The sequence below is a fragment of the Gambusia affinis genome, linkage group LG03 (assembly GCF_019740435.1).
Source record: "Gambusia affinis linkage group LG03, SWU_Gaff_1.0, whole genome shotgun sequence".
In the NCBI taxonomy this organism is placed as follows: domain Eukaryota; kingdom Metazoa; phylum Chordata; class Actinopteri; order Cyprinodontiformes; family Poeciliidae; genus Gambusia; species Gambusia affinis.
Genome location: NC_057870.1, coordinates 4,739,394 through 4,753,020, shown reverse-complemented (window position 1 = coordinate 4,753,020; position 13,627 = coordinate 4,739,394). Strand labels below are relative to the sequence as shown.

Here is a 13,627-nt window from a genome sequence, read left to right as displayed (position 1 = left end):
TTTTATTCTTTTTTTATTCTAGTCAAGTCTTTTCTGAAAGCAACTGGTATTTTCAGGGGCTAGAAATACAACTATCCAGCATCCACCATTTTACAGACTTTCCCCATCCAATATGGCTGAGCTTAAGCCGTTTCGCAAAACAATGGGGTATAAACATTACCCCAAAAGATATCTGGCTGTTAATGTAGAAGGAAAAAACAAAGTTGCTCTACAAAGTTGAATACATATGCACTCCACTTTTGAGTTTTGTCTGTCAATTATCACTTGCTTTTCACTGTACGTTTCTGAATGAGCTTGTGCTCGTCTGTCACAGAAAATCCCAACGAAGTTTGGTTTTGGACAAATGAAGCAATTTTAAGGTTTCAAATGCCTTTGAGATTTCTGTTGGGGAGTTTTGAACGGCGTCGGGTGCCGCTAATCTGTTCGTTCAGTTAAAAAGGTGGAAAAGTGGGGGGGAAGTTAAATAGGGGGGGAAAAAAGGTGCAAATTGATTTTTGTTCATCAAGGATAATCATTCTCTTGGAGAAAAACAACAACAAAGCAAACGGTGGTATATGTGCATTAGCATTTTAATTGGACAAAGCAAAGAAAAAAAAAGAGAAAACATTGATTACAGTAGCAGAGTCAACAGTTATCAGGGCTGAACAACTTTCTGAACAAAAAGAAAAGAAAAATATATATAGGGCTTGAAAATGTCTGTAGGCACTGCCTAATTAAAAAGTGTTTCGTCAGCTAAAAGAAACCAGCTCTATAAGGCAACAGTTACGATGTAGGCCTCCCCAATTCTCTGGCAAAATGAGCGAGAGTAATGGTTGAATCCACTCAGTTTCAATATAAAATACTGGCGTTTCAATAGATATTAAAAAATAATAATAATAAATCAGCTTTGAACAGACGTATTCACCTTTTAACATTTGAACTCTGTTAGATTTAAGTATGCACTGCATGGCAATGCCGTCTTATCCCTGCCAGGAAGAATTGCGTTCACTGTACCAGTGTCACGTTTAAATAGCGCCACTCTGCTACGTACAATGTTACCATTAACTGTTGAATTATCAAAACCAAACTGAAAGCAAAGCACCCACAGTTAACAGTAGCAATTGTTTTTTTGTTCTTTTTTTTTATGCATACATCGTTTCCAAATGAATCAATAGATGGTTATTTACACATGGCGAGAAGGATTTGAGGCTGTCAGAAAAAAAAGAGGAGGAAGAGAAAAGGTATGCAGAAAGGAAACGCTCCTTGAAAGCAAACTGCTGAGTACGAGAGAGAGAGAGAGACAGACAGAGACAGAGAGAGAGAGAGAGAGAGAGAGAGGGGGTGGAAGCTGTGCAATATTTACCTGCCCTTACGGAGAAACAGCAGTGGTAACAATCCCTGCAATTGAATTTTATCCAATAATTTAAAAAAAAAAAATTAAAAATTTCAAATAAGTCAGTTCACAAATTAGAGTGGGTTGATTCCAACGCAAGAAGAAGAAAAAAATATATCCACCTTTTAGTGGCCGTCAAAGAAAAGATGTGAAAATGGAAGAATTTTTTAACCCAGGGGGGGAAAAGAAAACCCAACAAACAAAAACATTTCAAAAGTTTCTTCTTTACATTTTTGTACTCATTTACAGTTAACTTAAAAAGGTAAGAGCCCTGTCCAGTCTTTCCCCACCACTAGTGGGCGCTCCCGGGCTCCCGCTACCCCTCCCATCCCCCCACCCCCAATGAGAATCCATTTACATTTCACAGATGTCGAACCCTGTTAGGTTCCACATCCCTTTAAGAGTCTTTAAGTCCTGCTGCAAACCGGGAAGGCGGAGTCTAAACATCCCCCGCCCACACACAGGGCGCCGTGCAGCCAATCAAACGGGCCGTGTTGCTGACAAACCTCCCGCCCTGCCCACCTATCAGTGCGTGGGGTATCCTGTGGCTCCCATGCCAGGCTGGTTGGCCAGCATACTCCCATTCAATCCCTGTGTGGGCTCCATTACCCCACCGTTACTGATGGCGCTCATGCCAGTCCACCCAGCACTGGCCGGTAAGTGACTGCAAAAGAAGAGGAACAGAAAGAGAGAGAGAGAGAGGCAGAGAAAGACAAAATGCCAGCAGGTTAGAAGTGACGAGGCGAAAGGGAGCTAAAAGGAGGGTGTGCACAGGAGTTAACTGGAATTTAAAATAGGCTAGAGACAGGAAGGTGAAGGTGAGGAATGCTGGATTAATAAAATCAAACAGAAAAAAAGCTTGCAACAAAGTTAAATAGAAGTACAGGAAGAGAAGGTTTCACTGGATGGGTGGACAGGCAGACAAAAAGCAAACGGGCTTAAAGCTGTAAAATGTAACCCTTATAAGAAATAGATTTATGTTTTTTTGAAACTGCTGCTTTGTCATGACAGTACGGTACGAGATAATCTTTAAAATAATAAAATTATATATATAAAAGCTTCTCTATCTTCTCCCAGTACGAACTAGGAACAACCAATCAGAGCCAGGAGGCGGGTCTTAGCGCTGTAAATCACTTTCCATGTAGCATGACAGTGGATAAACTGTTTTCATGCAGCTAAGTTGTTTGTCCACCATTAGCACATTTAGCAGCGGATAGATTAGGTTGATTAACAGCCCCAAGACCCTCCCCCTGGCTCTGATTGGTTGTTTTTGGTCGGGAGCGGTGCATTCATAGCTCTGGGAGGAGGTGGAGGAGATATTTTCTTTTCACAGATTATCCGTTTCATATTATACTGTCACAATGTATTGACAGTTTTAATAAATACATAAACATCTTTACAGAAGTTACAAGCTACAGCTTTAAAACGCCAAGTTAAATAATCCATTCCATCGCTGCCGTCCTGACAAACATGGCCTCTTTTCACACCATGAGGAAGTCTTCAGCTGGCGCGCCTCACTCAAACGAGATCAGATTAAATTCCTTCCACCGGAAAGTAAAGCTACTATTAAACGTTCAAAGATTTCTACTTCAAGTTTCAAGTGGAAACAGATTTTCACAGGAACTTAAATATTTCTATTCACCTTCGAGTGGGATCAATTAATACAAGCTTAGACTTTCAGCTTCTCCTTTATTATTGTCGAGTGCACATGGCACTGCACATAAGGACATCTAAAAACACAAAACTCCATGACATTCATATTCAGACCAAGTCAGGGAAAGAAAACAAAACATAGCAATGAAATAAAGAAATGAATGGTATGAATGGACATAAACAACAACAGCTTTACAGGACAGTCCTGACTAACAAGAATTATTTTAAACTCTCGTCAAGTTGCATGATAAATCATTTTTCATTTCTATTTTTGAGCTGCTTTCTTAGAATTTTGTGGTGGGGGACAGGGGGTGGGGGAAGCAAAATTGGAACTGAAACATTTTTGGAATAAACGTATAGAAAGAGAAAGTGATGAGCTGTCCACAGGGAGCAGGGCTACAACACGGACGTGTTCAGGTGGGTTAGATCTCAGTTCAGACGGGGGTCGAGGTGTGTGCTCGTTTCTTAATCTTCTAAAAAAAAGGTGAAAAAGGGAAGTCAAGAGGGAGCAGGGGAGGTGTCGGGTGATACTGCTCCCTCTTGTGGCCAGAGCTGGTTCTTGCTTGAAGGTGAAGTCCTGTGGTTGCTGAAGTAGGAGAAGGCGGTGAAGAGCAGCCCCCGCTGCCCACCGTGCTACTTACTTAAAGCCCTGCTGGTTCCAGGCCTGGCCGTAGACCCCGTAGGTGGGGACCTGCCACCCGTTGGGGACGTACTGGCTGATCTGGGGCCCGTTGCCGTACCACTGGCCCCACTGGTTATAGGGCTGGGCTGCGGCGAAGCCGATCTTGTTCTGCTTCAGGGGTTAAAAGCGGACAAGGACGTCTTGAGTACAGAATCCTGCAGCACTCCAAACATTCACATTACAGCAGGGTTTCTGCCAACTCATGTTAAAACCTCTTTAAAGCCATAATGAATGGACAATAAGACGCATACTACCACAGAAATGTACAAACTTTGTCCAGACACTTGGAAATACATTTGCATTAATCCTTGATAGACACAAAAACAGCTACCTAGTTAGCAACGGTATGTTGGCAGCCAGTTACATATAGCTTCAATAACCAACAAAAAAAATCTGTAAAACACAGAACTAGTCTCCTACACAACCAACAAGCATGCAATTTCTGAAGAGCAAGTTTCCAGCTCATACAGCGGGTAAAACCAGCTGACCAAACATGCTGGAGATCAGCTTGGGTTGCTAGGTGACGGGCAGTGTCTGCTGATTTGTAACGTTACATCCTTGGAGGTTTTTGAAATGGCTCTTTTTTTAATACACCAAACATTAACTTATTGCCAAAAGCTGATGGGGTTTTTGTAAGAAGTTGGGATGTTTTAGGAGCAGTAGAAACACACATGGACATACAAAAAATTTGCAAAATGTGAAATGGGCATGACACTTCTCCTTTAAGAGTGCCGAGACATTCTGTACATTTCTGTTTATATTTTGTTACTTAAAGAAAATTAAAACCTCTAAATTGGAGCCCTGTAAGGGTTTTCTATTACAACTGAAATGCACATTTTCACTTCATAGCCAGAGAGAATTCAAGAATAATACGTAGCGGTAATTTATAACAAGCATCTCAAGACATTTTACAGGGCAAATGAGTCCAATTTATATCCAGTCTAGTTCAAGCCTAAGTTGTATTATTTAACTCAATTCAAATACAGTTTGATTCAGAATGACATCCAGCAACAAAACAAAGTCAATCCAATCTATTTAAACGCCGAATTGACACATATAGCAGATTTGGGTTTAGAGCAATTTTTTGTTTCATCGGCACAAAAGATGAAACAAAATCCAGCTGGATTTACGTTAAAGGAGCAGTATTATGCATTTTCCAGCCACATACTGTCATTTTATAGCAAAGTCAAGTAACTATGTTACCTACAGTTGTTATAATGATTCCAAATGTATATTAGATATGGCTTACTATAAATTTCACTTCATAATTAAACGCCTTGAAATAGGGCATATGTCTCTTTAAGAATCTCTTGATCTTTTAGAAACTCCGCCTTCAGGAAGTCATCACAACATGGCTCCTCTATTCACCTTTTATATGAAATACTTCTCAGCATTAAGCTGAGAAGTATTTCATATAATCTCAGTTGATGTGTGCAGTTCCACCAGGTGTTTGCTAATTGCTGCAGTCTAGTCTGAAAGAACTGAGTAGGAGAGGCAAATGGTTGCCATGGGAGATTCAAGGATTTCTCAAACATGTATGACATAAGGCAACACTCTGTAGGTATGTTTTTGATGAAGGAATATCATAACATAACATTAAACTGAAAAAAATCTATTTTACCTGATACTGGCCCTTTAAATTTTATACAACCAGAGATGTAACTTGAACCTGAGAGAAACTGTGGAGGGAGCAAAAGCCTTTGGTGCTGAAAAACAGCAACAGTGAAGCCAAGATGTTTTTTTTGTCTTTTGTTCTTTTCCACTCTGTTTCTCTTAAATTTCCAATATAAACTGAAGAAGGTAACGAGAAACAAAGTCGGACTACAATTGCTGTGAAGAACCTTCAGAATATAACATTTGAACTTTTGATGTTCCCGCTGATACTGCCACCTCCTGGTGTGATGTGGATACTACAGTGCCCTGCAAACTGTAGGTGGGTTTTTTATTGTGCGGTTTGTTTGTTTTTTTTAAACCAGCAGGAAAAAATATCTGTTTCTACAAATATAAAATTGCTGAACTTGTATGCCGATATCAAATTATGCAAAAAGATAAACTGACAGGAAAATATGGAGCGGATAAAACCAGAGCCAGTTTAACCCCACAACTGAACGGCTCAGACTTGCTAGTCCTGTTACTGTAAATACTAGCTTGTGTCCAACGTCACAAGCGGTGACTGATTACACAGACATTGACCACAATAATCGCTGCCTACGCCAAAGGAACAAGGTAAATTTAGACCGTCAGTCCAAACTGTGGCTGCAAACAAATCATCCACTAACAGACGCTGCCCGTCTGCAGCAGCCTTACCTGGGGCATCGACACCTGCTGCATGGAGTTCATCATGTCTGGCGTCTCTTTACCCCAGTAGCACTTCACCATGTGGCCCTCGATTGAAGAACCATTGACGGAGACGATGGCGTGGGCCGCTGATTCGTGGGAGTTAAACCTAAACACAAAACAGTTGGACAAATGGACCGTGGAAAAGCTGTTTGAATAAATGCTTATTTACTAAGGATAACAAAATAAAAAGTTTAAATAAAAACAAGAAGTCACAGAAAGGCCAAATGCTCTCAGACAGAACAGAGACACTGCTTTGTATACAACTAATCGGTCCACGCTGCAGTAGAAACCTGAAGAACCTGCTCTAGGTCTCATTTGAAGAAGCTGTAATAAAGTATCGTCTCTCCAAGCTCGTCTGGTACGATGATGAAACTGTTTAACTCCACATACCTCACAAATGAATAGCCTTTGTCTGGAAAAACTCTGACTTCCATGATCTGTCCGAATGGGGAGAAGGTCTGTCTCATCAGTTGCTCTGGAAACGAAGCAGAAAGGAGCGTGAATGACTCAGATCTGGGGGTCAAAGGGTCATGAAATAATCACCAACAGGGATCTAGATAAACTGTATTCATTGGTGAAAATTGTTTTAGTTTCTAGATGCTCCCAGAAATGTTAGTGATGTCATTTCCTCAGACTTGTTTAACTTGAAGTTTAGCTGGTTTATTTTTGTATTCTTGTTTCAAACAGCATTTGTCCGGATGAGCTGATTTTATTTTATTTTTTTAACAATAAATTTGATTAAACTAGCTTTTAATCGGGCATTGCAGCTGTAATTTAACGACAAGAAGAGATGCTGGTTTTCCAAACAAAGTAGTTCAAATTCAAAAGGGAAATTAAATGTTTCAACTCATTAATTCAAGATCGTCCAAAGAATTATTGTAAATGATGAAAGCTGTGGGAAGGAAAGATCTCCTGTAGCAGTCTGTATTACAACTAATTTGAAAAGGCCTCGAACTAAAGACATTGTTTTTCTACGATAGTCTCATTAGAGACTGAAAAAGGCCCCTTATTAAAAATACATAAGACCTCTGGAAAAAGAAAAACTAATTCTGACATTAAAAGTGATAATTCTGAGAAAATTTTTCTTTAGTGGCCCTGAACCTCTTCTACATTCTCCTTTACATGTCCAAAGAGGATTTTTCTTACAAATTACCAACAGGAAAATCAAACAAATCTTATTTTAAGAGAAACTGGTCACTGCTGCACCGATTCGTTCTGCATGTTACCAAGGATCAGGATAAAGTCGCAGAATTTTATGCTATCATGATCACAGCTGATCTACAGATCGCTCTTCATCAATCTGAAAAACTTATGAATTTGAATTGTGATGCACCGCAAATATACAATTTATTGACATATAAGGGCTATTATTTTATAGAAGAGCTTTATTTTGACCAGTATCAATTCACAAACACTTAAAAAACTCAATCTGATGTGTCTTGATTGTCAAAGCTCTTCAAAAACATGAAGAAGAATGATTAAACATCGTCTACAAAGCATAAACTTTGGAGATTACATCCACAACTTTACTCCCAGTGTGAATTGCTACTAAAAAGAAAGAACTGCAGTGACATGAACTGTGTTGTTTGCCCACCTGTGAGTCCTGTGCTGACCCCACCACAATACACGGTGCAGTTACTGGGGCTGGACTGGCTCATGACGTCATCAAAGGATAGGTGCTTGGAGTTACCTGGCGGGGCGAATGTCACACGTTACTGATAATCCGTCGCTTCAACACAGCAGGTGATCCGAAACGGAACGACAAAATATACTAACTCTCATAAGTGGCTTTGGGGGCTGGGGGCTTTCTTGTGGCCCAGTTGGTCCGTATCTGTCTGCCCCCTAACCACTGACCCCCCATGTGCTGAATGGCATTCTCGGCATCCTGGAAGGAACAAACAATCAGGTTATCCACTAGAGGTGCAACCAACACAAACACAGGGTTCGTGCAAGTTTCAGAAAGTCATATTTAAGACTTTTTAGTATCAGCCTGAATGAAATTTAAGGCCGAACAAAAGCTATAAATACAGGGGATGATTGGAGGCTCTAATGGGCAATAAACTTTAAATTCTAATCAACATTTAGCACTAGAACTGGAAGACGTTTTAAATATCAAAAATAATTAAACAGAAACGACAAGTAAAATGAATTATGAAGCTTCTAAACAAAATCGTCCAAAAAAAAAAAAGACAATTTTGTCCAAAGCACCAGACTGAAAACTTCAACCAACCAGTTTTTGGTAGAAAGAGAGAAAAACTATAAATCATGCAAATGGAAACAGAGCTCGTTTTAATTTATCCTGGGATTTAATTGATTTATTGCAACAGGCCCAACCCTGCTTACCACAAAGTTTTGTATAGCAGCTTTGCCCGGGTACACTTTATTAGTTTAACAACAAGGCTGACAATCTACAGTGGTAATAACAACACAATAGTGATTTCTCACCCATTTATTGAAGAAAGACACAAAGCCGTAGCCTTTAGATTTCCCTGTAGCCATATCTTTCACGACGCGAGCATCCCTGTTGACAAAGAACACCCTTTAACAAACGCAGAGCAGGCACTTCACACCAGTTACACACATAAACCACAAAAAAAAAAACGACAAAACTGTATGTGGAACATTACGTCTTTGTTGTAGCAACGCTTCTTGGCAATAAAAGCTAATTTTTCACCAAATGGTGCAGCATTAGTGGGTGGAGCAGCAGACAGTGAGGGCTGCACCGGTTACAAACCTGCACGGCTCAATCTGCTCCCGACTCGTTGGGTTTTATTTGCTGGATTAGATTGAAGTTTAAAGGGACGGTGTTGTGTGTTTTTCACATAAATAATACGTTATGTGGGAAATTATACATTATGGTATCATAAGTAACCATGCAACATGTTGCCTTCATTTGTTATAAAAAATGCTGTACACATCAAATGTAACTTAAAAGAAACTTTACTTCCTATTTTAACTCTGTCCCTTTAAGAAGCTCCTGCTCTTTCTGAAGCTTCGCCTTCAGGAAGTCATCCCAACATGGCTCCTCTATTAACCCTTTAACAACGTTTCTACCTGCGTTGCACTGAGAAGCAATGCACTCAGAAGATTTCCAGTTCCTCCAGATATCTGCAAATTTTTGCTGGCTAGTCTGAAGGAGCTGATTGGGGAAAGGCTGATCTGGAAGGCGGAAGCTTGGAAACTGCAGGTGCGAGGAGGAACTGCACCTCAAAGGCAGAGCTAGGTCCATTCAAGCATTTTGTACAGCTGAATCGTTGCCACGGAGATTCAGGGATTTCTTAAACATTCGTGGGAGAATTAAGGAAATGCTCCTGGTATGATTTTGATGAGGGAATAACATTATAACACTGTAAAGCTAAAATAAAAACACACAAAAAACCCTGCCCTTTTCAAGACATGATAGTAAAATAAACAATTTATTCAGTAGTGTTGCATCTCCTCCGGATGGTGGTCACACACTGCTGTGGGACAACAACCCATTCTTGAACCAGCGTTTCCACCAGTTGCCCAGCATGGGGCGCTGGTCTGTCTGACATAAGCAGAGATGCTTGATGGTGTTAAAGTCATTCCACCCTCTTTGGTCCCAAATTATGAAGATGATCTCTGATAAAACTCCCTCTGTGAGTCACTTTGGTCCCTGAGAGTGGAGATAAACGATTGGCACTGGCTGGAAAATCTCATTCCCGTGTCTCTCAGCACTGAGACTTCCTCCAATGATGTCCGACCTTGTTTTTCCAGTTAGGCAGATGTTAATCTACACCATCACACTGCCTACGTTATAAGACATTTGTCGATGGCAAGATGGATTTCATAGGTTTTTAATGAGAACAAGGCACATACTGAACTCATTTTCCTTCCAAGTGTGACAGCAGTTATGGGTGGAATGAACTGGCTTTCCAAAGGTACAAGATTTATCACAAACCCATCTAATTTATATGAAATCCCCTGACTCTACCAAGAAGAGTGATCAAATGTAGAAAGATAAGTGCTCAAGGTGAAACCAGCTGACCAACATCTATTCCAGTATTTGTAAGGGTGGAAGAATACATTTCATGACAGTATAGGCCTGTCATGACTACAAATCTAAAAATGATTGTGATAAATGACAATATTGTTGTTTTGAGACCATTTTTAAGTAATGTAATAATAATGGAATAACAACAAAAGTTTGCCCTCTCAACGACCAGTAAACTTTAATTTTGTAAACATTTCACACTGAAACTCAAAGATATTAAAAAAATAAATAAATAAAAATAACTAAAAACAATAAAGAAAGCAGAAATAAAAACCACACACAACCAAAACCAGAAATTAAGCAGATTATGAAGTCTCTAAGCAAAATTGGTTTTCTTTTAGAGCAGTCTGTCCCTCATTTAAAGTCCATTTCTATAAAAACAACAATCAATTTCAAGCTCCGTACTTACGATATCCTGCCAAAAGGGGCGAAGGCAGCTTTGACGTCTTCTGTCGTTATTTCTGGACTGAGGTCTCCGACAAAGACATGAAAGTGATCTGGAAGGGCAAAACGGTTCAGAGGTCAGGTCTTCTAGCTTCCAAACATATCAAGTTTCTCTGCAGAACAACATTAATACTAGATAATCTGGTCACAACAAAAACAAATTAATTTTGTAGTACTTACTACTTGTGTCTTTTTTCTGGCTGGACGGTGTTGTGGCCCAGTTGACTTTGACCTCCTGCAGACAGCAGAGAGCACAAGCCGGGGCGGGTTTAAATAAAATATAAATAAATGGCATTACATTAAAGATGGACAAAAACAATTCAATTTGAACACGCCTAGGAAATTCAAGAAGCTCTTTGCAGAATAAAATGTTAACCGTCTACTTCACTGTTCTTAACAACTCGTATTACATCAAAATCATTTTGGACAGATCCAACCCGACAGGTTTGGATGCAGCACTTCAAACAGAACAGATTCACACGTTCTGCATGATGCATCTAGATTTAATTTCTCTTTTGGAAAGCCCACAGACCCGACTCCCCATCCCCACTCACCCTGTAGATACGATAGCTTACCTTACCCAATATTTTCCTTCCATTCATGGCCGCCAATGAGGCAGCAGCATGCCTGTGATCATAGAACTCCACAAAGCAGTATGGATCATTTCCAGCCGTCTGTCAATAGTAAAATAATACTAATCATAAGTTAACAGTTTAATTATGTGCAAAACACACCACCACACAGCTGCCTGGCGTGTCAGTGAAGAGTTTATACTAGAGATGCACCGAGAAATCAACCGCTGACGGAAAACGATCAATTTGACCCTGAATTTGTTAAAAATCCCATTGTTTTTCGGAGCAGTAAAAGCACCACACCAATGCATCTATGCTGCACTGACAACGCTACTCAGTGTAGAAGTTTTTACTGAGAAAGATTAATTATTCTCAGCATCAGTAGCCGTGTTTCTCCATTAACCTTAAAATTGCACCATTTGACATTTGGAAAATAAATTTGCTTAATGGAAACACGACGATTCAAAACAAACTCACATTTCTCAATTTAAAGTTTTGGCGTTAGGATGAGGTGGTTGTTTGTTTTGTTTTGTTTTTTTTTAATTGATGTCTACTGTTTAATGGAAATACTGAAGTTGCGAAATTGTGTTTTTTTTTTTATGACTTCAGCAGAATATCAACAAACTTTTGTAAACGTTTGTAATGGCGACAAAGCTAGTGATTTATTTGAATTGGAGGGAGATGCCAGCCGATAAAAGGAAAAGTGAACATGCTGCAACACAGGTGCTCCGTTTTATCAATTTGAAAGGAACTGTCCTATTTGTCACAAAACAAATAACATTTAGGATCTTGCCAGTGTTTTGGAAACCTCGCGGTTGAGAGTCCACCAGCTCTATAGGAAATACACACTGAGAATTAAGTTTACAGTTAGTAAGGCTAAGCACAGCTATAAGAAATTAAATGGACGCAAACTGCAGAGCTGTGTAACACCAGCACACATTGGGTGATTGTTCCTTCTGCTCCACATACCAGTAATGACTCATTACAGAAATGCTGAAATCAGTAATAGCTGTAGTATCTGTGTTTAATAGCCTGGAAGATTTTCCTGTATTTTGATACACAGAGACAGTTTTGTACATGTAGAAAACAGTGATTTATTTCATAATAAGCATTATGTAATCGTTAAAAGTTTTAACTTATTAGGAGTTGAAAACAATGGTGTGTTAAATGAAATGGAATGGGCTAAAATCGGTATCAGCGGAGCAAAGTTGCAAAAAGTCGGAAATCGGCCTCAGGTGCACCTCTAGTATTTGACGTTTTATGGGTATCATGTGAGCAACATTTTGGACAGTAGATCTCAACACATGGGATGGAAAAAGTCACTTACATCATTGATCATTTTACAACTCTTACAAGGTCCTATCTGTTGGAAGACCTGTAGAATGAGGGGCTCGGTGACATCCCTGGACAGATTTCCAACATACCTACATGCAAAGACGGAGAGATGGGCGAACTGAGTCCCTGTCAAACAGGAAGTAGCACGCAAACAAAGGCTAGTTCGCCGGGGTAGCCACAAACACGACAATTTCTGCTACATATATAAAAAATAACAAAAATGGGGCGGTATTAAACTAAACATTAGTTTATGTTTCCACAAGCGACTGGTGAAACGGTCACCCCGGCAGTCAGGGGTGTCCGGTGCGGTCTGTGAGCGCGTTGACGTGGCTCGTCTGCCAGCTAGCTAGGCTAAAGATCTCGCTAACCGGTTCAAACAGGCCTCAGGTTAAGTTGTGGCTCAAACTATACTTTTTAAAATCTCCTTACAGTCTACACACGTCTTATATATCCTCTTCAGACACCACAGCGGATGTAAACATTGATGTGTTTTAAATAACTAAAATAAAACTATGTCCGATCTTTAGCTAATTGCAGCAGCTAGCCACTCAGTTTCGATTTAAAGTGAGTTACCGATCCGTTTATTTACACTTGAAAATAAAATCTTAATTGTGTGCGCCGAAAATTTTTAATTTGTGACTTTTTATATGGCATACCTGGTGTGAGACAATAAACAAAGGAAAAAAACATATTGCCAGTCAAATGACAAAGGTTTACAGCTTCCTAATTGTAACAACGTGGAAACATTTTGCAGTAACTAGACGGAGCCCGAGCATTCCAGGACATAGACAAGGCCACAGTTACTCACAGGGTTCTGGGTTGTTCGTCGTCCATCGTCGGGGTTCAGTGGTCGAGTCCTCGGAGGGGGCTTTATTCCAATGACATACAACAGGTCTGGACTGAACCCGAGAGACCAGGAGCACAGGGGCTATATCTTCCGTTCAATGAGAAATCCGTCTCCGACTCAGGTCTCCCACACGCAGCATACAGCCCCCTCTCCGTCTGAGGCAAACAATAGGAAGTTGAAGATGGCGGAGGAACGGCGTCAGCAGCGTCAGCCTAGCAGCGCGCTGAAATGAAGCTAAAATCAAACGCTCCTTCACCCACACAAAGATGTGCCTTCCCTTCACATCTGTTCGGCGGCCACTGTAATTTCACACCCTGTTACCACTCACAAGATGAAACTGTGCAATTAATTGTTTCCCATGATTTAT

At 40.2% G+C, this 13,627-nt stretch overlaps 1 protein-coding gene across 3 annotated transcripts; it reads right to left on the bottom strand.

The window, feature by feature from the left end:
• Window positions 1-551: 551 nt before the first annotated feature.
• On the bottom strand, window positions 552-13,588 carry LOC122828861 (nucleolysin TIA-1-like). 3 transcript variants are annotated; one of them, XM_044112829.1, is made up of 12 exons: window positions 13,222-13,548; window positions 12,406-12,502; window positions 11,082-11,180; window positions 10,687-10,741; window positions 10,472-10,559; window positions 8,493-8,568; window positions 7,824-7,932; window positions 7,642-7,737; window positions 6,438-6,522; window positions 6,015-6,153; window positions 3,667-3,815; window positions 552-2,036 (listed from the first exon to the last, which is right to left on the bottom strand). In XM_044112829.1, exons 1-12 carry the CDS (start codon window positions 13,245-13,247, stop codon window positions 1,898-1,900), a joined length of 1,158 nt encoding a protein of 385 aa, XP_043968764.1. In that variant the 5' UTR covers window positions 13,248-13,548; the 3' UTR covers window positions 552-1,897. The 3 variants fall into 3 exon arrangements, with proteins under 3 accessions (XP_043968764.1, XP_043968763.1, XP_043968765.1); XM_044112828.1 differs by having other exon boundaries at window positions 3,667-3,818; window positions 13,222-13,546; XM_044112830.1 differs by lacking the exon at window positions 552-2,036 and having other exon boundaries at window positions 3,045-3,815; window positions 13,222-13,588.
• Window positions 13,589-13,627: the final 39 nt, after the last annotated feature.